At 41.1% G+C, this 27,369-nt stretch overlaps 1 protein-coding gene across 1 annotated transcript in view; it reads right to left on the minus strand.

Annotated features, from left to right (window-relative positions):
• The window catches only part of Ntng1 (netrin G1), a 380,197-nt gene that overhangs the window by 28,264 nt on the left and 324,564 nt on the right, over positions 1-27,369 (minus strand). Inside the window, exon 9 of the mRNA XM_045137990.1 lies at positions 26,015-26,149. Coding sequence (XP_044993925.1) covers positions 26,015-26,149 — 135 coding nt within the window. The remainder of the gene's footprint in view (positions 1-26,014; positions 26,150-27,369) is intronic.

The raw sequence follows: 27,369 nt of genomic DNA on the forward strand, positions 1-27,369 counted from the left end.
AGGTAGACGAAAGCCAAACAAGCCCATAGTTTATCAGGCACACATAGAGGGTGTCAGGAACTCCTGCATGTCTCTGTTATTCTTCCGTTATCCCAGTCCTTTTCCTACGAATATCTACTTCCTCCATTTAACGACCCACGTGGTTCCGGGATGCCCTCCATTGGCCCATTTCATAGCATTTGTCTTTTATTAGTCATCCCCTGTATATGAAGATGATTTTCATTTTGGCAGGTGTGTGGTGGTTTGAATAGATAGCTCCCAATATAGTCAGCATTGTATTACAGTTTGTAATTTCAGTCTGCAGCCACCTGAGTGGAGGAGGAGTCACCGGGTGGCTTTTAGGGTCTAGCCCTCAGATGCGGTGGTGGATTTGAAATTCCAATCTAAAGATATGCAAAGTGTTTAGTTCTGCCCAGACTTCCTGAAGTGTGGTTTATTTTATTTTATTTTATTTTATTTTATTTTATTTTATTTTATTTTATTTTATTTTATTTTATTTATTTCTCTCTCTCTCTCTCTCTGCTGGGTCCTTTAAGAGGGGGCCAACTTATTCTGCCATTATGGAACTTCCCCTGAATCTGTAAGCTTCAATAAATACCCTGTCCTCCATAACTGTGCCTGGTTTGGAAGATCGTCTCAGTGACCTGAAGCTGTCTACTACAGCATGTGTGTGTGTGTGTGTGTGTGTACATGTGTGTATTTGTATGTGTGTGGCTGCTCATGCACACGTGTGCACATAGTATAGAGGTGAGAGGTAGATATTCAGTGATCTTGGTCGCTCTCCATCTTCCATTTTGAGGGATGGAGTTTTACACTGAAACTACCACTCACTGATTGGCTCCACTAGCCAGTCAGCATGGGCTAGGCATCCTCATGTCTCCCTCATTCCAGGGCTGCGATTAAAGGCGCAGGCCCTCGAGTCCAGGAATCCTAATGTCTCCCTCGTTCCAGGGCTGCGATTAAAGGCGCAGGCCCTCGAGTCCAGGAACCCTCATGTCTCCCTCGTTCCAGGGCTGCGATTAAAGGCGCAGGCCCTCGAGTCCAGGAACCCTCATGTCTCCCTCGTTCCAGGGCTGCGATTAAAGGCGCAGGCCCTCGAGTCCAGGAATCCTCATGTCTCCCTCGTTCCAGGGCTGCGATTAAAGGCGCAGGCCCTCGAGTCCACCCTTTTACACAGGTGCTGGCGTCTGCACTCAGCTCCTCACATTTGAGTAGCAAGTTCCTTACCCACAGAGCTATCTCCTCAGCCTGGTCTTTTCCCGACTTTAAAAATAAAATAGCCTGCCTTCCACCATGATGAATCACTGTGGTCTGAGAAATATTTCTGTCCTTTCTGAAAATCTCTCCAAACCCCATCGAGACTCTTTCGTATTTACCAAGTTTCTTTATGCAGCACCCGCTGCCGGCATCCCTAGCTTTCTACACCTCTCCTCAAACACCCTTCTAGAACAGGTGACAGGCACAAGACACGAACGGGAGACAGTGTGTCTGCCACCAGAAGCTAATGATTTGATGATGAAGGGAATCCATGGTTTCCCTGGTCTCCAGGGCAACCGAGGGACCTGACCATATGATACTGACATGGCATTGTGAAGGCTGCTACCAAAATAAAGCAACTTCCACATATTTTCTCTGACATGTTACCCCACTGTTGTCTCCTCCGTTCATAGAGATAACTGTGATGCAACCCAGTTAATTCCCATCTCACCACAGAGCTGCCTTGTGGAGTCAATTGCCCTGCCTATCTGAGAATAGTGCCTGCTCAAAGTGAATCAGACACTTACTACTTTTCACAAGCCCTAAGAAAAATAACCAGCCTTCTGTGTAGAAGAGATGGGAATCTTTCCAATGGGAGCACCCAGTATTAAGATGCATGGTCCCAATGAGTCCCACACTACACTACAGGGCAATGCTGTGAATAATAAAATCGTATTGCTTTAAAAAATATTTGTAGGCTGGAGAGATGGCTTAATGGTTAAGCGCTTGCCTGTGAAGCCTAAGGACCCTGGTTTGAGGCTTGATTCCCCAGACCCTCATTAGCCAGATGCACAAGGGGGCGCATGCACCTGGAGTTCATTTGCAGTGGCTGGAGGCCCTGGCGCGCCCATTCTCTCTCTCTCTCTGTCTCTTTCTCTCTCTGTCTGTCACTCTCACATAAGTAAATAAAAATAAACAAAAATGCATATATATTTTTAAAAAGTCATCACCTGAGTGTCTGGTGATCAGTGGTCTTCCTCACTACACATGAGCCCTCGCCTCACCTTTTCTGCCCACTTTACCACTGAGTAATCCTGGCATAGTGCTTTGCACGTGGAACTTGAGGAATGAGGAAGAGTTGATGTGTACTAGAAAGATACAGAACAGAGTTTGAGCTTTGTTCCTTTCTCTTAAAATCTCACGGCCATAGAAAATTTGTCTCGCCTCTCTCAGCCTTAGTTTCCTCATTTGTGAGATGCTAAGGGCAGTGTCTTCTGTTATAGGGATGCTGAAAGACTAAGGAAGATACCAAAAAACAAAACAAAACAAAACAAAAAAAAAACACCCCACGCCTGCCATGATGGTGTGGGAGACTAGTGCTACCTTTTTTCCCTCCTAAAATCTGAACTTGTGAGTAAGCATATGAGAACTAGTGGCATATATTATTTCCTTTCTGACATCTTGATTTCTTACCTGATACAAGGTCTACTAACTGGGCACTTGAACTTTTGATAGAATTGAGGAACTGATCATAAAACGTGAGTGAGGCTTTCACATCTGAATTTCTGTCCACTTAGGATGACTCATCCTTGTCTTGATGGACACCTAGGCCTGTGTGAATCACCGGCTGCTTCACAACAGTGTGATACATCATCGCATGGTCTATTTTGCTATACATATCTGAGAATCACCTCTTGTGAGCTGAGAAGCTGAGCGTAACTTTCCTGTTCCAAGTGTGTGTGTGTGCACTGGTTGCTGATCCAGAGAAATAAACCCACTGCGCATACAGGGCTTGAAAAAGATTTGACCTTGTTGGTAGCTGAACTAATAGCAAGTGATAGAGAGGTAGTAACAGTTGTGCTTGGTTCTTGCTTTATCCAGAGAGCCCTTTCTCCATTATTGGCACTATTTAGATCCACGGGCACTCTTTAATGAACGCAGATCTGTTTCCACCTAACTTAAAGTGACGCAATCCTGTAGCCGGGTGGGGCTCCAGGATGAGAGCATCATATACCCGTGCTCATTGCAGCCCTCCAGGGTGGTTCTGCTCAGAGTGGCTCTGTGCTAGAAGTGTTGCAATGAGTTTGCAGAGCACATTGAGTAAAGAACCAGAGCTACAGTCTGCTTTTTTATTTTAGAGAGGGAGAGAAACACACACAGAGAATTGATGCTCCAGGGCCTCAGCTAATGCAATGGAACACAGGCACTTGCTCCATCGACTGGGCATGTGAAACCTTGCACTTGCCTCACCTTTGTGTGTCTGGCTTACACGGGTTCTGGAGAGTTGGACATGGGTCTTAGACTTCGCAGGCAAGTGCCTTAACTGCCAAGCCATCTCTCCAACCCTACAATTTGCTTTTTATAGCACTCCTATCACATCCTTGTTTGAACCAATGGGCCTCGGTTTCCTTATCTGTATTCTAGGAGTAACTTTTTCAGGGTTATTTGGAGAATAAATGTAGCATGTATAACATGTACAAGCACTCAGGGCATGTGATATTTGTTCTTTAATGTAATTTTTGAATATAATTTAACTTATAACTTGTTTAGAACATGGTTCATTTTTTTTGTTACGTCTGTCCTATTTTCTGCATGGTATTCGTCTTTGCCATTTGTTAGAGTCACCCGCAGTTTAAAAAGAAAGATGCTGTCAGCAGGAAAATCTTAAGTGGATTGGAAGAAAAGAACCACAGCTGATGCCTGACTGAATTCTTTCCAGGGGGGCTTTGGTCATGATCTCCAGTGATGTTTTGAAACACACTCTTCAGTGGGTAATGATATTCTATAGTTGGGAACTAGGAACATGCTGAGGGACAGAAAAGATCCCCAGTGAACTCCTGTCTTCTTTTGAAAGAAAATGTGTTGGCAGTGTCCTTTTAGATTGCCAGTTTATGGATGAAGTTTTAAACACACACACACACAAATTCCATGCTCTAAAGGGACAAAATTTTCTGTACTGCTGTAAGTAGGATCAGCGAGCACCTTGGTTTTTCGGTTAAAGAGAAATAACAGACTCTCTTTACCTTCCAATGTATTCACAAATACAGTTGACTGGGCTGTTTTAACAAATAATGAAAGGTAACCTTAATATCAGACATAAGAGGACTCTTTTATTGTGCAGAAGGGTGATGTGGATCATTGTCTGAGGATGTGAAATGATGGTCAAGCAGGTGAGGAGAAGCTCCATCCTCTCACTCTGAGGAGCCCGAGGGAAGGTTTTAGGAATCTTGAGAATGAGTCAGTGCTCAGGGACTCTGTTGAATTTAGCTAATCTTTTGGGGCCAGGAGAGCAGACCAGCTCTGCTAGCAACTTCCTGAGTGAAGTAAGAGTGCTCGGGTCCTTTCCTTTCATGACACTTCTGCTTTAAGAAATCTGTATTAAGGGCTACGCCCACCAGCAGCGACTTCCTATATTCCTTTGAGGGGCACTTGTGATTAACTGCCTTGTCGAAACCTGCTTAAAAAAACCAATGTTGATTGGGATCTACATTTACAGGTTTAACAACTCATTGACTATTGAAAATCCTTCTTCACACTTCATCAAGGTTATCTACTGTTTTTTTTTTTTAATATCAGAGTAATAACCGACAATAATGTTGATTTACAGATCTTATTACATCCCAGGAATTGTTCTCAGTATTGCATAAGCAGTTAAACTGTAATTTTTAAATAATCTGATGAGGTCTAATACTCTTTTTTTTTTTTTTAGAGAAGTAAATTTTCAAGACACATAGAACATATAATTTTGTCTCATGATATACATTTAGTAAGGGGAAGGATGCCAGCTACTATGTGAGAAAGCTGTTCCACATGAATCGTTCTAGAATAGTCCCAGTCTCCCTACACAACCGAGGCCAACCAGAGGATTCCATCTACTATGGCCAGCAAGCAAACTTCATTCTGTGACTTCATGCATTTTGCTCTCATATTATTAGTTTTCAATAGTCTCTTTCAGAGTTGTACTCTGCTACTCTTTCTCTGTCCCTTGATAATTCTTCACTCAACATGCATTTTAAATGACTTACATATTCATGTTAAAACATAAAATAATATGCCAATGTAGTGCTTTGAGGGAAAGCACACTTAAGGTGTCACAGGTAACTGACCCCTGATACTACACCCTGCATAAATATGCTTCTGGTGACGAGCACACTGGCATTCTTTATTCTCTGGAGGTATTACACTTCTGTCTCAATTTTACATTTTTGGTGACAGCAGCATTGTTAGGGCTGCTGCTGATATATTAACTTACACACTATCACTAATGTCTTTTGGTTCACTATGAAAATTCAGTTTCTTTTCAAGGGCAGCATGACATGTGGTTAAATTGTTATTCACTTAAAAAAAAAGATCTACAGGAATAAAAAATCTTATTCTCTTCAAAGTGAGAGTCTCATTCAGAATATCCATCTAGTGTTAAGATAAGAAATTTTAACTTTGCTGAAAAAAATAGCACATAGCATGAACCTGCTAAGAACAGCCAAATAACCCTGAGGAAAGTCTCCTGAGAGGTTCTGAAAAAAAACTGAGGGAACGAAATGCATTTCTAACATACAAATCCTGAAGGGTGTCAATAGGCAAGCCAAAAAAGTCATGTATCCAATAGGTCTGATGGAAGCTCAAAGTATTGTAACTGTTACAAAATCACTCCTGAAAAATTGATTTTTGTCCAAATGGAGAACTGGTCTAGTTTTCATATGTTTAAGAATCATTAAAATTCAAGATCTACCTGGCTGGCAATCATTTTAGTATTATGGTATAATCTGGGATTTTGTATAATACTAAAATTGATGAAAAACTGTTGCTCAATTTAGGGAGAATTTCATTGGATAAAAATTTACGATAAACGGGTTTTGTTTTCCTACTGAAAAACTAAAGACACTTGTTTAAAACAAAATTTATAGGAAACAATTACAGTTGAAAATAACTGCAAAAAGGCATACTAGCAATTAAATCCTATACATCTTTTAGACTTTTGTCTTTCAAGAATAAGCCATGATTACTCTATCTTTCTTTTATTGTAATTTGTTTGTAACTTGAGCACTTCCTTAAATTTGTCAATCCAAACCCTTGCTGATGTAACTGTGAGGGAAGGTATGGTTCTTATGGTTTGGTTACTTCTCTGCATGCTCTTATGTATGATGGAAACCAGGTCAGGCATTTCAATACATTGTATTGTTTAACTCTCACAGACAATGAGATAAATTCAATTCATTCTTCACCTGGCATAAGCAAATTAAGGCTAAATGAGGCTTCAGATGGTTTTTCAACATAAAGTATTGAAGTGTAAAACAATAATAGACTAACTAGATGATCACATGGTTTTGCATTTAGCCACAGATACTATATATTATTTCATTGTCTTTAAAATTCTTATTTTTGTTTGTTTGTTTTTCAAGGGAAGGTCTCATTCTAGTCCAGGCTGACCTGGAATTCATTGTGTAGTCTCAGGGTGGCCTCGAACTCACGGCAATCCTCCTACCTCTGCCTCCCGAGTGCTGGAATTCAAGGTGTGCACCACCATGCCGGATATTTTTTGTTTTGTTTTGTTTTCGAGGTAAGGTCTCAATCTAGATGTTATGGTCCATAGTATCCTTACTTCTATGTTATAACATTAAAGAAATTAACAGGTATTAATGCATGTTTATAATTCCATTTATTATGAAAAAACAGCTGAAATAGAAATTTGTAAAGGATAAAGCTATCAACAGTAATGGAGTCACATGTATTTTTCTTCACGATTGTTTTCCCTCTGCTATAGAAATATTTCATCAAACTAAGTATGTAACTGAGAAGTTGATTTTTAAAATAGTAATTGTGAACCTTGTGACTTATATTTCAGGGCAATGGTAATCATGTATGTCAAGATAAAGGAAATAAGGTGATTTAAGTTTTCAGTTCTCTTTAGGAAAAAATCATTTATAAAGTAGTTATACTGCTGATCTGAAATAATAAATCTCTAGATTTCGTTAATAAGAAGCGGCCACTTTTTGAAGGGTTGTTTTCTATATCTTGGATGAGAAACATATGCCATTGATTTTTTTTAATAGGGGATTATTTCACTCAGGTATCTTTAAGCAAGGCATATTCTTGATTTTAGCATGTTTGGATCAGTAATCATTGTATATCTAAGAAAACCATCTTTACAGAGTGCTTCATGATCTGTGATGCACAGGCATTCATGGAGCGCCCTCTTAGCTCCAACTCTAACTGGGGCTGGCAGTTTGGAGGCCAACTAGACATGATAGTTGGGATTTGGTCTGTTATGAGTCAATGCATGGCTGGGTTAAATGTTTCTGAGACCGTGTCATTACGGACGAGGTACTCCATCCTGGATGTGCATCAGAACTCACTGAGGAGTTTTGTAAAATCCAGATGCCTGGGGTCTGCCCTCACAGAATCATTCTTAAGCATGCTGGAGTGGGACGAGTGGTGATTCTCCTTTCAGTCTCAATCAACCTTTATTCAGGCACTGGGATGTTCCCTGTCTTGCCACTTTCTCGTTTTGGATGACTAGAACCTTGCCGTCATTCCTTTCATTTTTGTTCCCATAGAGCCAATGACGCAAAGGTGAAAGCCACTGAGAATTTACGTTTTTAAACAAGTGTAGTTCTGCTCATTGCCTTTCAAATGAGTAATTAATAATTCATAACAATTAACTGAGTTATGAGTTTCCCATTCAATATGTTTCCAAACAAGAATAGATTAAACGGTAATTGCCATCAAATTTTATGTGCTATGTCATGTGCCTAATAAAAGTTTATGCTGGGGAGCTCACTTTGTATTTCCTTTAGATATGTTCATAACCAAATGTAATATACTATATTAAAATATTTATCATTGACCTATCAAATATTAAACACTTTTAAAATTGTATGGATGAAAGAAAACTAATAGGCTACTTATTTAAGTTTTCATGATTCTCCTTATTTTAATATGACTCCCATTTGTACAACACATGCCTATAAAAACGATGAGGTCAGATGCCTTGAGTTTCTGCCCGTCTTTGAATGTTTTCTGAGGTATATGCATACCCTTGATTTTACAGGCAGCATTATTCTATGAGCTCTCAGTGATGGAAGCAAATAGCCATAGCAATGGCAGCTGAAAAAAAAATACATTAATTATGCTTGGGAGTCATTCTAGCTGAGGTTAACTCTCCTGATTATCTAGTCCTCTGCTTCTTACATTATTTTATGAGAGAGAGAGAGAGAGAGAGAGAGAGAGAGAGAGAGAGAGAGAGAGAGAGGGAGGGAGGGAGGGAGGGAGAGAATTAGTGCTCCAGGGCCTCCAGCCATTGCCATCGAATTCCAGATGCATGTACCACCTTGTGCACGTGTGTGACTTTGTGCCCTTGCATCATCTTGTGCGGCTGGCTCACATGGAGTCTGGAGAACCAACATAGATCATTAGGCTTCACAGGCAAGTGCCTTAAGCGCTAAGGCATCTCTCTAGGCCCCCGCTTCTTGTATTTTAATGTGATTAAGAAAACTGGGTGTGGGGGCACACAAGTGTAATCCTAGCACTCAATAGGTGGAGATATGGGGATCAGAGGTTCGAGGTCATTGTTGGCTACATAGTGAGTTTGAGGCCAGCTTGGGGTACATGAGAGTCTGCCTTTAAAAAGAAACAAGAGAAAAGAGAAGAAAAGAAACAAGAGAAAAGAGAGGAATCACTTAGAGATTTTAACTTTAAAATCCTGACAGGCCAGCAGACTTGGGGTGAAGGCTGAGATTCTGCATCTCTGACAATTTCCCCTTACACTATTGATGCTACTGGTTGAAGGGTCATACTTCAAGCAGCACCAGAGACCTGGCTGACTTTGTGAAGGTTAGTTAGCTTTGTTGAGCTTCATGTAATCTATACAATCAGGGTGACTGCTAATGGAATTCCTTTATGCAGATTAAAGAGTCTAACTGCCTGTCATAAAACAGGTACTTAACAAGCATGGCTGTTGTCGGTATGGTTGTATACTAATAAACAGCGAGACCTGGCGGCTAAGGCGGGAAGACTGCCGTGAGTTTGAGGCCAGCGTGGGATGCTGAGTGAGTTCCAGGCGTAGAGTGAGACCCTGCCTCAAACACACAAACAAATAATTTAAATGCTAATAAAATTAATATATGACTTAAAAAAGACTGGTAAAAGTAAAATCCTAACTCAGATATAAACATCAAAGAATATGGGTCAGGGATAATCATGGTTAGAAATGGCAGCTAGGGGCTGGACAGATGGCTTAGTGGTTAAGGCATTTGCCTGCAAAGCCAAAGGACCCAGGTTCAATTCCCCAGGATACATTTAAGCCAGCTGCACAAAGGGATGCACATGTCTGCAGTTTGTTTGTAGTGGCTGGAGGCCCTGGAATGCCCAATCTCTCCCTCTCTCTTTCTTTCTCTCTCTCTCAAATAATAAAAATAAATTTTTTAAAGAAATGGTAACTAGGAAATTGGTCCTGGAAGTCCATCATCCCTTACTGAGAGCAGAATGAGGTGCTGTTAGACTGAGGTCTCTCCTGAGCTGCAGCCAGTGGAGGGTGAGGGTCACATTTGATTTGCCTTTTGGTATCAACAGCTAGCATAATTCTGGTATGTACTAGAACTTCAATGTTTAGTCAGCAAGCAATAATATGAATTAATGAATAAATGGATTATTATTGTTGTAATGTCGTAGAGCTATCTGCTGAAAGGTGATAGGTTGCAAGAATCAACAACTGAACTACTTGGACTATACATAAACTAGACAGGTTTGCCAGAGAGGAGAATTCAAAAGATTGAGTACAATTCTATTATGAGGTATCTTGTGAAGCCGGGCGTAGTGGCACACACCTTTAATCCCAGCACTTGGGAGGCAGAGGTAGGAGGATCGCCATGAGTTTGAGGCCACCCTGAGATGACAGTGAATTCCAGGTCAGCCTGGGGCAGAGTGAGAGACCCTACCTCGAAAACCAAAAGAGAGAGAGAGAGAGAGAGAGAGAGAGAGGGAGAGAGAGAGAGAGAGAGGGAGAGAGAGAAATATCTTCTGTCAAGTTTATTAAATTTAGCAACTAATTATAAATTGAAAGGCATGTATTTACTGTAGACTATGGCCTGATCTTTATTGTATATGAAGGAATTATTAACATTATTTAACCATGTTTTATTTGATGCTTCTATCAAGATATACACAAATTCCTTTAATAAAACTGTTATGATGCTACCTACACAAGACCTGAATAATGGGAGGAAAGAAAATAATGACATCAAAATAGAAGAGAGCTGGGCGTGGTGGCACATGCCTTTAATCCTAGCACTTGGGAGGCAGAGGTAGGAGGATCTCCATGAGTTCTAGGCCACCCTGAGACTACATAGTGAATTCCAGGTCAGCCTGAGCTACAGTGAGACCCTACCTTGAAAAACTAAATAGAAGAGAGGTGTGGGGTTTGACTCAGGTGTTCCCCATAAACATAGGTGTCCTGAATGCTAGGTTCCCAGCTGATGGAGATTTGGGAATTAACTGGAGGCAGTGTATTGTTGGGGGCGGGTGCTTACGGGTGTTATAGCCAGTTTCCCCAGGTTAGTGCTTGGCACACTTTCCTGTTGCTACGGTCCACCTTCTGTTGGCCAGGGGGTGATGTCTACCCTCTGCTCATGCCATCATTTTCCCCTGCCATCATACCATCATGGAGCTTCCCCCTCAAGCCTATAAGCCAAAATAAACCTCCTTTTTTCCCATAAGCTGCTCTTGGTTAGGTAATTTCTATCAGTAATTTGAACCTGACTGCAACAAGAGGCTAGTTGGAAAACAGATAGACTTCAGTGGAAGGGGGATTTGGGAGACGGGCAAGGGATGCTGGTGAGTGGGGATTATAATCATGCTAGAATTGTTTACATTTGTGGAAGTTGTTAATAAAAAAGATTTAAAAAAAACTAATTCAAAGCAAAATATAATTAACTGGAATTCTTATATCCACATATTGTTGCACAATCAGCAACTTTTGTTTTAATCTTAATTAGAAAGAACAGGTGTGCATTGTTTCAGGAAAGACTTCCACACGAGACCTATAAAAGCTGAGTAAGCAACACCAAAGAGATTGGAGTGATTGTGGCCATGGACGGGATGTCACTGATAAACCGCGGAGCTGCTCCAGCGTGTTGCCGGCTCGTGTGCGTGTACTGGCTCACCTTCTCACGTATGCACTCGTGTGTGAAGGCCAGAGGACAACCTCTGGGACCACTCCCCGGGAGTGAGTGGCATCCACCTTCACCCATGTTATCGATTTCATGGTAAAGAATGCAAACTACTACATGAACTACATCCATATGCTCAACAGTTATAATTAAGAAGTGTTCTCTACCTATGACTCTTAAAAATAATTACATTAATAGTTCATCAGTTTTTACTGTGTTTCAACTCTAAAAAATATGCCTATTGTTTGCCAAAGTTAATTATATTTAGCCTGGTGATCCAAACTCAGAAAGTCCAAAACCACATATTCTTGCTCATATTTGGATCTTAGTTTATACACACACACACACACACACACACACACACACACACACACACGTATGTATGTATCTGAAGTGAGGAGGATGTTGGTAAAGCTAGAATTGTGACCAAGAGTGGATATTAATAAATAACAAGGGAGTTGGGGAAATGACTTAGTGGTTAAGGCACTTGTCTAAGAAGCATAAGGACCCAAATAACTACGTAAGGCAGATGCACTGGGTGGCACATTAGTTTGCAGTTCATTTGCAATGGCTGGAGGCCCTAGCACATCCATTTCCCCCTCCTTATCTGTTTCTTTCTTTCTCTCAAATAAATAATTTAATAAAAGAAACAACAAGGAAGGGGGACTGGGGAAAGGTGAAGGACACATGTAACATGCAAACAGAAAGGAAGGAGGAATACAAGGGGGAACAGAAAGGGGAATGGAGAGATGAGCTGGGGAGAGGAATAAACTGAAGCAAATAGTGTTTAAAAATGCCATAATAATACCTAAAATTCTGAATGCTAACTAAAAACTAAATATAAAATGAAAAAATAATACATTATATCATGTTAATCTTATACTTCTATAACATAGAGGGAGGCAAATATCCTAGAAATTATTTGTTATTTACTTACGAGAGAGAGAGGTAGATGATATATATATATATGTATATATATATATAGATAGATAGATAGATAGATAGATAGATAGATAGATGGATGATAGAAAGATAGAATGGTGTATCAGGGCCTCTAGCCATTGAAAATGAACTGCAGATGCATGTGCCTCCTTGTGCATCTGGCTTACGTGGGTCCTAAGGAATCAAATCTGGGCCCTTTGGCTTTGCAGGCAAGCACCTTAACTGCTAAGCCATCTCTCCAGCACTTATTTCTATTTTAATATGAACATCTCAATGAATATTCAGCAATTTGAATGACCTTGGCTGTTAAAGCCAGGAAGTTAGAGATTGAATCTGGATGCTGAGCAGATAAACAGTGTGTGTGTTTCAATATTTGTGTGCATATCTGTCTGAGATGAAACCAAACTTTATTGGAATTTATACCACAAGAATCAGCTTTTCTCTATATATACCAAGGTCTTTTCATCTTTTAGCAAAGGATAACTGAAGATTTGTCATAACTTTTTTAAAAACTGAAAGCTTAGCAAAGATGGGATGAATACATATATGCATTTAAATAGAGGCGGGTCATAACATTCTTGCTGTGGGCAATTCAGACTGTACACGGTTTAATAGGCTCAGTCACACTCAAAAGAGAATTGGGGCAGAAGGGGGTCTGAGGTTCATAGCATTGACATGCATTTTACTTAGCGTAATTACTAGCAATGTTAAAGACAATGTTAAGAATGCTACCTTCTTAGCGCATTATGAATGTGTTTTTTCCTCTGCCCTCAGAGTTACAGCATCATATTAATGCCATCCTTCCCTCTTGGTAGGGCTTTTGGCTGATAGTCAGGGTGAAGTGTTGTTCCCACAGTAAGCAGCAGGGTAAGCCTTTCCACTGACAGGAACAGTTCTGATCATCTATGGCCATCCTGCCTTCTCTTTCATTAGTTGCTGATTGTGCTAACTTGATGCTAAATTGGTTTGGCTGGCTCTTAAGTCCTTTTAGCAGTTGGCATCGACTATGTCTGTGATCTTGTCCTGGAAATTAAATGGTCAAAGCCTTCATGTTTCTGGGAATTTTAACATTTTTCTTAAGGTCAATTAGGTCCTTGCAAATATGAACCAGTGAGATCAACTCCCTGTGATATCCATATCAGGATTTAATGAAATGTATTTTGTTCTTATGATCTCTCCTGACTTTTGAACTTCATCATTTCTCTGTTGTATTTAATAGTTCCTCTGTTTATTCATTTAAATTGCTGTGTAAGTTTGGAATAAATCAAGCTATGGTTTCAGGCAATACCCAGACTACCTCTTGTTTGCTGTGGCTAATTATGGGAAAAAATATATACATACATATACATTATATATGTATAATATATATATACGTATATATTATAACATATATACGTATATATATTATACATATGTATGTATATATACATGTATATATATAATCATATACATATATATAATCTTCAGTGATGTATATGTTACAAAGAAATGAAAAGAATATTTTTGACATGTAAAAATTAAATAAAATCCAAATTTCAGTGTCCATGAGTGAAGTCTCATGGAATTCGTCACTGTCCTCTATCTGAGTGCTGTCTGTGGCTGATTTTTTGCCCCGAGAGCAGGACTGAGTGGTCATGAGAGGAATTGTGTGGACCACAGACCTTAGCATACAGTCTTTTGTTCTTTAAAGAAAAACTGATCCCTGGAAGAAACCATCAAAGCTTCTCTCTCCATCTGTGCAAAATTCGGGGCTTTATGGGCTCCTGCCTTCTCATGGGCAGGCGCTCTTCCTGCACTCTTCCTTCCTTCTTTCAATCTAGTAATGTCTCTCTAATCCTTACCCTCTGGTCTGTGGGTTTCAATTCTTTGAATTTTATAAGGCAAATACATAAATAATGAAAGAAAGCAATTACAAAATTCTAGAAAATCCTGCCACAAACATGACCAATAACAAACCTTCACTGACAGTTGCTCTGCTGATTATCGGGTGTTTGAGCTGGGAACATCACCCTCTTAAATTCAGCTTTGCCATCTATAATGTGGGGGAAATAATCTCACCTCATTATAGAATGAGATAATACATAAATGGCTCTACATGTAGAGAGAGCTTTATATAATTTTCATTATCTTAAAATGATCATTATTATTCTCAAAAATTGGTCCATATGTATCTAGTTTAGGACCATGTATATTTCATGAGTAGGCAATTTCTTTTCTTTAATAAATGTATTTTTATTTATTTATTTATTTACTTGAGAGAGAGAGAGAGAGAGATAGAGATAGAGAAAGAGTCAGACAGAAAGAGAGAATGGGCACCCCAGGGCTTCTAGCCACTGTAAACGAACTCCAGACACATGTGCCCCCTTGTGCATCTGGCTTACATGGGTCTTGGGGAATCGAACCATGGTCCTTAGGCTTCACAGGCAAACACCTTAACCGCTAAGCCATTTTCTCTGCCCATGAAAAGTTTCTGACCAGAAAGGAGCCTTTAAATATCTGGGCCATTGTGAGAGCATCCCAAGGTTGGCACTGGGATTCGCCTGTGTGGTTAATCACATATTCTTTCGGGAGGTGGCAGCATTTATACTCACAATCAAGATCTCCTACTCCGAACCTAAGCCTCTTTTTCATACCTCGTATTGACTCCTAGGATCTAAGTTGTAAGAACTCTCCAATCATGATCTCTCATGACTGTTCAACCCTCCAGTTCAGTACCGATGGGTGCTGAGGTCAGACCCTTCACCTTAACGATTGTTTTTTTCTACGCGTTTCAAGCGCTCTAGTGAGGCAGGCTTGTTGAAGTCAGGCTGATGTTCTTCTAGACATTATTGATGCAGCCCTAAAAGATTCTGACATTTTCTTTCTCTCTCATACCCAAACTGAGTTCAAACATCCATTCACTAGTGCGTAAAGAATGGCTCAAGGTAAACCCCCATGTTGATTCAGACTAAATTAAAAGCAGAGCTTCATATACTGAATTTCCACTTGGCCTCCTGGGCTAGTGGATGCAACAGAACCTGAATTCATCCATGGGCCTTGCCTTTCCCGTTAAGCTTGGATCATTTGGTGGTGTGAAATGATTACATTTGGGTGTACTTTTCATTCTCAACATTGTCTTTAAATAAAGAGGAAAATCAACACAGACTGCCAAGCCAATATGAGCTCCTGCCCTGCGAGCAATAACCAGGTCCCTCTCTGATTTGAGCATGAGGTAGCTGAGGAGCGGCTAGTATGCATCTCAGAATGCCAGAGAATGCCAGAGACGCTCAGGGCTGCTGCCTAACCTGCACATTATCACGCTTGCCCCCCTGTAGAGCTTCAGTGACTCAGAAACTGTGGGTTTGGAATTTATTTAGAATGGAATCCTACCTTGGAGGGCAACCTGGAACCCTCACTCCTGCCGGGCTGTCCGTGTAAGTATTTGCCCCTTACGGTTGTTCTGAATAGAGCCATTAGTAACAGGCGAGTTCCAGCACTTTCCACGGCATAAGCTCTGACACCCTGTCTCCATCACTCAAGGGGGCGTTCCAGATCCCTAGTAAAGTTAAGAACCAAGGGGCAATAAAAACCGCAGCTGGAAAGATGCAGCTCTTAGCCTGACTGCATGGTGTGGCACCTTCCTGCTGAATCAGGAGAAATTTCACAACTGGGGATGGCCCTGAGCTGTGATCAGCCAGCAGACAAAATGAGCCTCGGGCCTTTGTCTCTCAGGAGGACTACCCATAAAGTGCAATGCCTACAAATCACCACTTCCTATGTCTGTCTTCCTAAAATTTTCCTGCTTCGGTTACCTCTGGGAGGCTGTGACTGGCTCTGTTTAAGGAGCACTGCCTTGCTGTGTGGAGCATTTGGGCAGCAGGAGCACCAGAGCGCTCTATGGAGAGCTGTTGTTCATTGCTTTTAGGGGTGTGCTACACAGCAAGGGAGGTGATGCTCATGTGCGAGTTGCTAGTTAGGAAATTAAGAGCTGAGATTCAATGATGCCATTCATCTTACTGACAAGATGAGACTTCAGTGATCGAGATAAGGTGGCTAAATGAGTGACATCGCATGTCTCGGGCTGTAAATGCTCTCAGGCACAGCCTCATGTAAGTGACACGCTGCCTGTCAGTGACTTCCACATGTGAGGTCACCTGGTGAAATGTGAACTGGACATTTTAATGTGACAGAGCAAATAGGAAGGGACAGCAACGAGAGGCAATTGAAAAATTACAAGTTAGGTTCAAGGTATTTGTTCAGAGAGGTATCATCTTCATTTCATAGAAGCAATTGGACGCATCATCTTAATATGTCCATGATCGCACATTGTCAGGCCTGCAGAAGTTAATCCCAAGGGAAATAAAGCAAAAGACAGGAAGAAAAAGGGAATAAAATAAATGGAGAAAACCTCCATGATAGAGTAGCACTGGAGATGTGATCTCTAGAGTAAAGAGAGTTAGGTTTGGGACTTTGCGAGGATACAGAAAACAAAAAAACCCAAGTGGAATATATAAGTCTGAAATTGGTAGGTAAGGAATGAAGAGTGTGGAGGACGATGGAGTGGCCAAACTGTCCTGTAATATAACAATGGGCCTGGGCATTCCTGAGTTACCTTGGTCAGAATTCAAAGCTAGAAAATGGAAGAGGGCTTTGCATTGGACTTTCCATGTGTGGCAAGGCTCCCCTGAAGTACCACTATGTTCAGTTTCTGTTTAGACTTTCCCAGCATCTGGGGAAACACTCATTACCCGGTGCTCTCCATGACATCCCGAGAACTGTAGAGAAAATCGTTGTGGGACAAAAAGTTACTTCTTTTCCATTTGCTCCCGGTCCTTGTTCAAGCTCCTTGAACCAGCTGGTCTACCTGAACCAGCACAGCCTGCACGCTTGGGCAGACACTGGCAACATGCCAACCTAAGTTTTTGCCAGTGTGTTTCAACTATTTTCAATTTAGAACAATGACTTGCCAGCATCACTGTGTACTATGTTTAAAATATTGTATCTAATAAATGGACTCCTGTGTAGTCTTCTCAGGGCATGCTTCAGTGAGACCATAGTCTTTGATCTTTGTTTAGCTAAAATCATGTTGGTATCTTTACACTTTGCCATTGAGGATGGAGCACTATCTGTGTGTTCACAGTGTATCTTTTTTAGCATATATATATGCCAGATCATAGTAAGGACTAAACACTTATCCAGACCTCATAAGTAATCATTGGGTTTTTTTTCCACACATGCATATTTTAATGAAGGTGTAAGATCTTATCTCTTTCATCCTAAATATTTTGAATTTTCCTCAATATCTGGGAAAAAAAATCCCCAATCCTCAGTGTGCCAGAAGTTGATTTGTGAGGGTATCTCCCACTTTTACTGTTCCTGCCCAAGAATAATAGTCTCCTTCACTCTCAATTGTGGCATGGTCTTGTTATTGATTCTACAATTCCAAGAGCAATTAAGGACCCAGTTTTTAGGGGAAAGGAACTCAGGCTGGAAAGATGGCTCAGAGGATAAGGTGCTTGCTTTGCAAGCTTGCCCACTAGAGTTCACACCCTCAGCATGCACATAAATGCTGGTGCAAAGTGGCGCACATGTCTATAATACCAGATTGTCTATGATGATGCGAGGTGGAGCCAGGAGCATCCAGAAAGCTTGTGGGGCTGGCCTTCTCAGTTGCAAAAATAAAAAGAGACCCTGCCTAGGGATGGAGAAATGGCTTAGCGGTTAAGCGCTAGCCCGTGAAGCCTAAGGACCCCAGTTTGAGGCTCCATTCCCCAGGACCCACGTTAGCCAGATGCACAAGGGGGCCCACTCGTCTGGAGTTCATTTGTAGTGGCTGGAGGCCCTGGCGCGCCCATTCTCTCTCTCTGTCTCTATCTGCCTCTTCCTCTCTCTCTGGCACTCTCAAATAAATAAATAAAAACAAAAAAAAATTTAAAAAAAGAGACCCTGCCTCAAGAATGTAAGAGAGACTCGAGCCTGGGTGTATCTTAGTGGTAGAGTGCTTGTACACCATGTGAAAGCCCTGACAAAAAGAAAATAAAAAGGTATATGTAGGGGGCTACTTTCTAGCTATAGTCAGAGAAAGATGAAATGGAGATGGAGGAAGATGGGAGTCACAGCAAAGAAATATAGGATATGTCTAAAAATTAGAAAAAGCTAAGAAAATAGATTCACCCTTAGAGATTACAGGAGAGTCTCCCAGTAAGATCCACATGGATTTCTAAGTCCTTAACTATCAGGCCATATGTTCATGTTGTTTTAAGCCACTGGGTGTATGGTAACTGGGGAAAGCAGCCATAGAAAACAATACCTTTCTTACAGTGCCCCTCTACAGACAGACACATCTAAGCCATGAAGTTCCCAATTTTTTCCCTTATTCTCCTTCTTATAATAACATAGGAAATAATTACTCTGTGATTTGATCTTCAGAGCCAGGTATTGCCTTAATATTTTAACTAAATTGAATTAAAAAAAAAACCCTCTTATTGATAAGGCCATGGCTTTTAGTGAACACATGCTTCCCTGTTGCTGGTACAATCCATCCTGATCCCTTCAAAGAACCTGTAAAGGCCATGGCTCAGCAAGTGGATCTCAGTCTTTTTTCCCCTGGCTGAATGTGTTTAGTTCCAGATTTACTAGATTTGCACCCCAAAATTCAAACATCTAATTCATATCACCCAACATTTTGATTGCATACCAAGTTTCAAACTACGACTTCTTCTGAAAACATCATTAACATTCATATGAGATAGTTAAACATGAGCAACCATGGGTAGTGTTAAGGAACAATGCCAGGTTCTGGATGTCTCTTACGTATGCCCTCCTGGCAGCCACCAGCTTCATTCATTACAGTGAGGGTGCTTCTATTCTGCGCAACTGAAAAGTCACAAACCCATGCCCAGTCTCTACTGGCGCCTGCAATGTGGGTTGACCTCGTTACTGTATTGGATGCGCTGCCTGGAAAGCTGCTTCCTTTTCAGCAGGTTTAGCTTTGCTTACTCAGCTTTGGCCGTGGCCCCTCCTCTCATTTCCAAACAGGTCTTTTTAACTTGAGATCCATTCTTCTCAGTTGCCCCATGCTTTCTTTGTACAACTTGCAAACTAATTTTGATCCTGGTAAGTATCATAGTTACCTTCTCATTGCTGGGATAAAAGCAGCTGATGGGAGGAAAGGTTTTTTTTTTTTTTTTTGTTTACAGTTCCAAGAGGAACCTTCATGATGCCAGGAGAAAGCATGGCATGAGCTCAGAGGCTGGACATCACCTCTGCCACAGCAGGTGGAAAACAACAGCAAGAGAGTGATCTGAGTTCTGCCAAAGGGGAGCTGGCTATCACATCCATAAACCCACTCCCAGAAAGACACCACCTCCAGAAAGCCTACCCATCCCAAATGGCCACCAGCTAGGGAACCAAGCTTTCAGAATACATGAGTTGAGGGGAGGCACGTCTGACTCGAACCACTACAATAGCCTCCTTGAATTTTATGATGTAAAATTTGAGGAACAGTATCACGTACCTCAGGCTAGTCTTGAATGACCTATGTAGCTAAAAATGACCTTGAACTTTTTATTTCCCTAATATCTCTACCTCCTACAAACTGGGATTATAGGTATGTGCCACCATGCCTAGATAGAGTGCTTCTATTTCTGTTTCCTTGTTTAGATTATTTGTTTCATGCTATCTTCGATAATTAATTATACTCATTTTCAAGTATTTTTACCTTTTTGACACACACTCTAGTTTATGTGTATAGGACATAGAAGTGGTGCAAAGTTTTCAGGCAGGCAGTTCACAAATGAGCCTTGAGGTTTTTGGCTTCATGGTTGAAGTCACACGATACATTTTGGGGATAGCTTTGTTTCAGCCTTTTTATAAAAAGGAAATTTTCTTTTTTAAAAATAATGTTTACTTATTTGAGAAAGAAAAAAAAAGAGAAGAGAGAGAGAGAGAGAGAGAGAGAATGGGCATTGGGCATGCCAGTGCCTCCAGCCACTGCAAACGAACTCCAAATACATGCACCACCTTGTGCATCTAGCTTATATGGGTCCTGGGGAATAGAATCTGGGTCCTTAGGCTTTTCAGATAAGCACCATAACCACTTAGCAATCTCTCCAGGCCCTATTTAAGCCTTTTATATCAGCCTTGTCTCTAACCTAAGGGATTTTGAGAAGCTTCTAGCCCAACAGTTTGATATTTCAATAGTGGTCAATCTGGCTTTAAGATTTGTATAAAGACTGTACCAAATTTTTGGACATGAATTCTTATCTAGTGTTCTTTTATTCAACACTTGCTTAGAACTAGGTAATAAGAGCTGTTTGCTATGTGCCACGAGGTCATTACTCATTATTTTCTTTTTATTTAAATTTTTAAATATTTTATTTTTATTTATTTATTTGAGAGAGGGAAAGAGGCAGAGTGAGACAGAAAATGTGGGTGCCAGGGCTTCTAGCCACTGAAAATGAACTCCAGATGCATGCCCCATCTTGTGCATCTGGCTCATGTGGGTACTGGGGAATTGAACCGAGGTCCTTTGGCTTTGCAGGCAAGCACCTTAATCACTAAATCATCTCTCCAGCCCTCATTATTTTTCTTGACTCTTCATAAGTTGCATATTTTTTAGGGCCTAATATTATCATTGTTGTTACATGAAGTACCAGCCTTGGAAATTCCAAGTGATTTCCTACAAGCTTTTCAGGTACTAAGCAATGGAGAAGGATTCAAACCCAGGTCTTGTAGTGCTCAAGAAACCATTCAGAGTGAACTCACTTAATTCCATTCATGGGATGTTGCGTGTAGTAGCTGCTCCCCTTTATTTTCTGTTCATTTCTCTTCTAAGTCCAAGCCCCTTGGGGCTACGACTCCCTGCTGCTTGTTTCGTAAGCCTGCTAGGAACTGGAAGGAGACGGGCGCCCTGTGCTTCAACCCCTTGGACTTCCAACAATTCCTAGTGTCTCTCAAGAGTCATCAGGGACAGCGTCAACATAAACGCCTATTTGGTCCACACGCACTCCTGCGAGTGTCACGCGCAGTCTTACTCTACCTGTCCTCTTGGTATCGGTTGAGTTAATATTTAGGTTAATATTTAGGTTAGTATTTCTGCCACCAATACTGTGGCTAATCCAAAGATAGATCCAATTTAGGGCAAGCAGAAGTGTGTATTGGAGGGAAGGAGGAACCAAATGTTGACTTAGAGAGAAGGATTCAAGGGATGTTTTGAGTGTATTCATGTTTGTGATGATATAGTACTGATCAGACATATGTGTCATGGGTTGGGAAGATGGCTTGGTATTTGCTTGCATAGCCTGCAGACCCTGGTTCAATTTCCTAGTGTCCATGTAAAGCCAGATGCACAAAATGGTGCATGAATCCGGGGCTGGTTTGCAGCAGCGAGAGGCCCTGATGTGCCCATACTCACACTTTATCCCTCAGAAATAAAAATACTTCAAAAATATGGGTTGGGCTGGAGAGATGGCTTAGCAATTAAGACGCTTGCCTGCGAAGCCAGATTCAATTACCCAGGACCCACATAAGACAGATGCACAGGGTGCTGCATGCATCTGGAGTTTGCAGTGGCTAGAGGTCCTGGTGTGCCCATTCTCTCTATCTTCCCCCCTCCAATAAATATATTAAAATTTAAGGCTGGTTGTGATGGTACATGCCTTTAATTCCAGCACTCAGGAGGCAGAGGTAGGAGGATCACCATGAGTTTAAGGCCACCCTGAGTCTACATAGTGAATTCCAGGTTAGTCTGAGCTAGGGTAAGATCCTACCTCAAAAAAAAAAAACCCAAAACAATATATATATGTACATATATAATTAAAAAATATATAAATATATAAAAATATTTATAAATATATATGTATAATTAAAAATATTGCCAACTCAATGAACTAACATTTTACCATGTAGCCAAGGACTCATGATCAGCCTGAACTATGTAGGTCTGAGATAGGATAAAAATATTTCAAAGTGAGAAAAAAAAATAAACATCTCTTGCATGCTCCAAGGTAAATTCCAAATATGTTAAATGTACACGTCACATCTCGTCTCAACCCATTTCAATCAATCCTTTAATGAATAGCCAGCGAAACCTCTCCAGAAAAGAAAATGTTTTCCTTATGTTCTTCTACTTAACACCATGAATTGGTTCCCTTGCCCTTATTTACTGATGCTCCTCTTCTTCTGAGGCCACAAGATTACAAAAGCATCTTCTCCAGTCATATCAAATTTATTTGATATTTGTGGAATACAGTACATTGATTCACATACTTTTGCTCACTTCTTACCCTGGAAAGTTTCTACTGACTCTTCAGTACTTACTGATAATTTTGGGGGGATCTTTACTGTCTGTCTAGACTATGGGCACAATGTACTCCTTTGCTCTTGTTTCCCTCTGTCATAATTATGGGTTACCTGACAACCTGTCACCCCAGATGGCAAACCCCATGTCCACAGCCACTGTCTATTTTCATCCCTGAAGCCTCAGCCATTAACCCAGTGCCTCTGCCATGGGCACGATTCGGATCCTACTAGAAAGACCGAATGCACTTTCTCCACAGCCAGTGACCCTCACTAATGCACCAGGGCTGATGGAGGCTGAGGCCCAAATGGCTGCGGTTTGCTTGTCACAAGCTTAATCCAGCCTTCTGTTTCCAGAAAGAAAGAAAAAATAAAAAACTGGTGATATAACTTCTAATGTTTCTCTAATAATTTTTCATGTGGAAAAGTTGAGCTAGGTTCTTTTGTGGTAACATTTCCTCATAACAAGATTAATTTATTCCCTTTTCCAAAATCTCCCTCCAGGAGCCCATTAGTTAATCAAATCATCAGACGTCAGCAGAGGCGCAAGGCGCGGTGTTGCATACCTCCAAACCAGGACTCAGGAGGCTGAGGCAGGATATAACGTGAGTTTGAAGCCAGCCTGCACTGTATAGCAGCTTCTTATCTCAAAACCAGAAGAACAAAACGTGACATGAGGCTTTCTCCTTGAGAAGTATATCTTAGTTACAGTCTTCTTAATTTCTTCTCTTTGTGTCTGGGTGCTTATTTCTATCCCGTCTCTTACTCTCCTCTTGTGACTAATGGTCAGCCTTTAGCCTCCAACCCGGACCTTCCAGGACTGATGGGGCCCTCTGAGTCTTGTTCCTCAGGTAGCTCAGGGATTCACTTTTGAGGATGAGTGCTTGCAGCAAATGTGTGGCGTTAGTACATCTAAACCATGTCTGATCTGCAGCTCTTGTGCAAGCATTTTTGCTAGACTTCTGGCATTTTTTAACGTTTCTTTTTCTGTCTCACTCTCTGCATGTGTGTGTGTGGTACATGTGCATGTGTATGTTCACATGTACACACTGCATGCACATCATACGGAGGCCAGAGAAAATTGGGTTCCTCCCATATTGCTCACCTAAGTATTTCCTTGAGTCTCTCCATCAACCTAGAACTGCTCTCTGCCGGCAAGCCCCAGCTCCGTTCTCCGTACCCTGAAGACTAGGGTTGACATGTAATGACATATATGGTTATAGGTATGTATACTAAACTTTCGACATGCATTCTGGGGACTCGAACTTGGTGTTTTCTGGCTTGACAGGCTCTTGTGCTTACGTGGCAAGTGCTGAGCCATCTTCCCAGACTGACTTCTGGCTTTTGAGTGCCTTCTTTCTGATGTGTGTGTTTGTGTTCATGTATGTTCAGGCACACCCCTCTACCTGTGTGCATACATGTGGAGGCCAGAGGAGGACATTGGATACCTTGCTCTATGATCTTCTACATTATTTCCCTGAGACAGAGTCTTTCACTAAATCTGAATAGCCAGTGTTTGGGTTAGACTGGCTGACCAGTCTCACTGATGATTTTCCTGTCTCTGACCCCTTTGAATGACTTTCAATGCTCCTCTCAGCCCCCAGCTCCTGGATCCCTTTGTAACATTGACACTTTCAATGCAAAACATTTCTATTTATTGCCCCAGCTCACTGCTGCCCATTGCAATTCATTGTATTATTTATATATGTATAGCTACCAGACAACCATAAAATTTATAAGTGTCACACAGAGTCTATTATTTTCTGTTAAAATCAGCTGTTGTTCATTATTATGATAAAATATATCATATAAAATATGTGAGGTATAGCATAAAAATGATTATATGATAGAAATGAGATAATTTCCTGCAGAAATTGGCTCTAGACAGGACTGATAGTTCCTTCAAATGTGAAGTAGGTAAAAAGAAATCCAGCCATGCTATCCGGCATGGTAGACGCATGGCTGTTAGGTCTTGCAATGTGACTTTCCTAATTGAGATGTTTGGTAAGTCTAAAAAGCACACATCATCTTCCTCAGGCCATAATAATTTTAAAAATTATTATTGGGCTGGAGAGTTGGCTTAGCGGTTAAGTGCTTGCCTGTGAAGCCTAAGGACCCCAGTTCGAGGCTCGGTTCCCCAGGTCCCACGTTAACCAGATGCACAAGGGGGCGCACGTGTCTGGAGTTCGTTTGCAGAGGCTGGAAGCCCTGGCGCGCCCATTCTCTCTCTCTCCCTCTATCTGTCTTTCTCTCTGTGTCTGTCTCTCTCAAATAAATAAATAAAACAATTTTTTAAAAAAAGTTATTATTAATTTATTTGTGTGTATGGGTATACCAAGTTCTCTTGTCGCCGCAAAGGAACACCAGACGCTTGTGTCACTTTTTGTATCTGGTTGAGCAATTGAAACAAAACCACCAGGCTTTGCAGGCAAGCACCTTTAAACTTTGAGCCATCTACTCAGACCCCAACCTTCAGTAATTTTGGTGCCTATTAAGTGCTGAAATGAAGATATTGTCAATAATTTAGGGTAAGGACAATTAATTGTTAAAGTCGATTTCTCCCGCTTCCTCCTGTTTTTCCTGTGGATAGCAACAGAACCAAGACTGTGCCTGTGGTTTGGCTTGTTTCCTATTCGACTTGCTTCGGAGGATGTGGCTTGTGGTTATTTAATATCACTGCATTTATGAAGTCATGGGCAGGGAAGCATGTACAGAATTTAAAAGAGACATGGTCACAGATGACAGGCAGAAGCGTTTGCTCAGGTTTTTAAATTTTCTGCTCCGTGCCCAGTGACATGGCTTGTCTTGACAAGCTCTTAAGAAGACTTGATCATCTCCAGAGAAATGAGATTGAACCAAAGGGCATCTAAGACTCGCTATACCCCACCTCCCCTCCACAGCTTAAAACCAATATTGATTTTTGTCATTTCTTTTACTCTGGCATCTTAATATGCCTTAGATTTATTGCCTTCAGGATTTCATTTAAGATTGTGTGATGGGCGTGACAGAAAGGGTGGTTATAAGTTATGTAGATCTTGTTTAATTTATGAACTCTGCAGCTCCAAAGTAGCTTCCAGCTCAAGAGAATTATTAACCACATTCACATCACACTTCATTTTGTGGTGAGGATTGCCAAGCCGGGCCCCTCTTGTGCCACATTAATTTATGGTCTGTCCAGGTACCCGCATCTCCATGTAATATCTCAGCATAAGTTGCACCAGCCATCAGTGAGGATGAAGACGAGCATCTGAGAATCTAGCTGGGCAGCTGACAGCTTGCTCTCCTCTAGGCAGGCAGGCTGGGGCACTAAGTAGCCTTTGGAGCTTGTCAGCATTTTGGGTCTTTTTTCTGCTCTGAGAAGCTGCACGCACTGGCCTAGACAAGCATTAGCAGCCATGCTGGAACAGGCAGAGGCAGCTCCCAGAGTTACTTACGTTGGCAGCCGTAGTGCCAGGAATTTCCCGGCAGACACTCATCACATTTAGGCCCTGTCGTTCCAGTCTTACACTCACAGAATCCTGAGCCATTACAACGATCATGGATCGAGCCCAAAGGGTTACAATAACACTCTGTAGAAACGAGACAACACACAGGCTGGAGACAGATCCACACGGCTATCAGCAGGGTTATCAACAGGGGAGCGTCACTTACGTAAATGCACCACTTACTTAAAGAAAGACGTCCGTTAATGAAATGCTCCGGCAAATATGGCTATTTTAGAACCATTTATTTACTTGCCCAGCCTTCCATGATATCGTTTTTATGATATGGGAGGAAATCAGCTGAAAACTTCCAAGGAAATAAAACATCATGCTTTTCACTAGTAAACAGACCATAATGGGCATTCCATTTGGTAGTCCATTTTTTAGGTAGCTTAATGAACATCAGGAGAAGTTTGGCTATCAAGGATAAATCAATATTCCATCAGTGTAAAATCTGTTTTAAATTATTCAAAGGGGCTTATCTGTCCCACTCAGTATCTGAGAACTGCTGAACATTTTAAAGCACAATATGGAAGCACTTTAGTCATTCGGAGGTACTTTGCTTATGTGATTTGGGACAGTGCCTTAACTTATTTATATGTAGGCTATTAGGAGATGAGCCCTTAGATGTTGCATTTGCTAGGCATTATAGTATTGCTCTCATGTGCCTTAGGTTAGAAGTTATGAATGAAAAAATAAATTTCATCCTCCCAAATAAATTTCAACGTAGATATCATTTATGATGTGTATTTTGCATTATCCTGCCTGCTGGCAGGCAGGGCAATGCAACATTGCATGATGAAAAGCAAATGAGCCCTCACACACTCTTAGAGAGGGTGTTTTCACTTTGGAAGCTCTATTGTGTGCGAAGCTTGATCCAGAATGGGGAATTCCATATGCTTCCTTTGAGCTAGAGGGCAAGCACAGAAGGCTTGAAGCTTAAGACATTTCTGAGCTAAAGTGGCTTTCCTTGCTATCGTGTTATGAGGCACGTACCATGCCTTTCTGGTTTGGGATTTTCTCTATTTTAAGATGGGTCCATTAAAAGTTTCTTTTGCTACAATCCAAAATAAAATTCTGCCAGCAACCAACTTTTAACTAAATCCCGAGAAGTTCAGTGTAATATAAGCAGGTTTAGTGTCAGATTAGCAGTGGGTATTCAGGGCTTATCATTGCAGAGGGACACATGGGTTGTGCTTTAACTGTTTCACAGGGACTAATTAGAATTTCATTAACGAATGTGTAATACCTTGGAGTCATGATTTCTTGTGTTAAATCAGTTTTGAGCACAGAATTTGTATAAAATA

The sequence above is a fragment of the Jaculus jaculus genome, chromosome 19 (genome assembly GCF_020740685.1).
Source record: "Jaculus jaculus isolate mJacJac1 chromosome 19, mJacJac1.mat.Y.cur, whole genome shotgun sequence".
NCBI lineage: Eukaryota > Metazoa > Chordata > Mammalia > Rodentia > Dipodidae > Jaculus > Jaculus jaculus.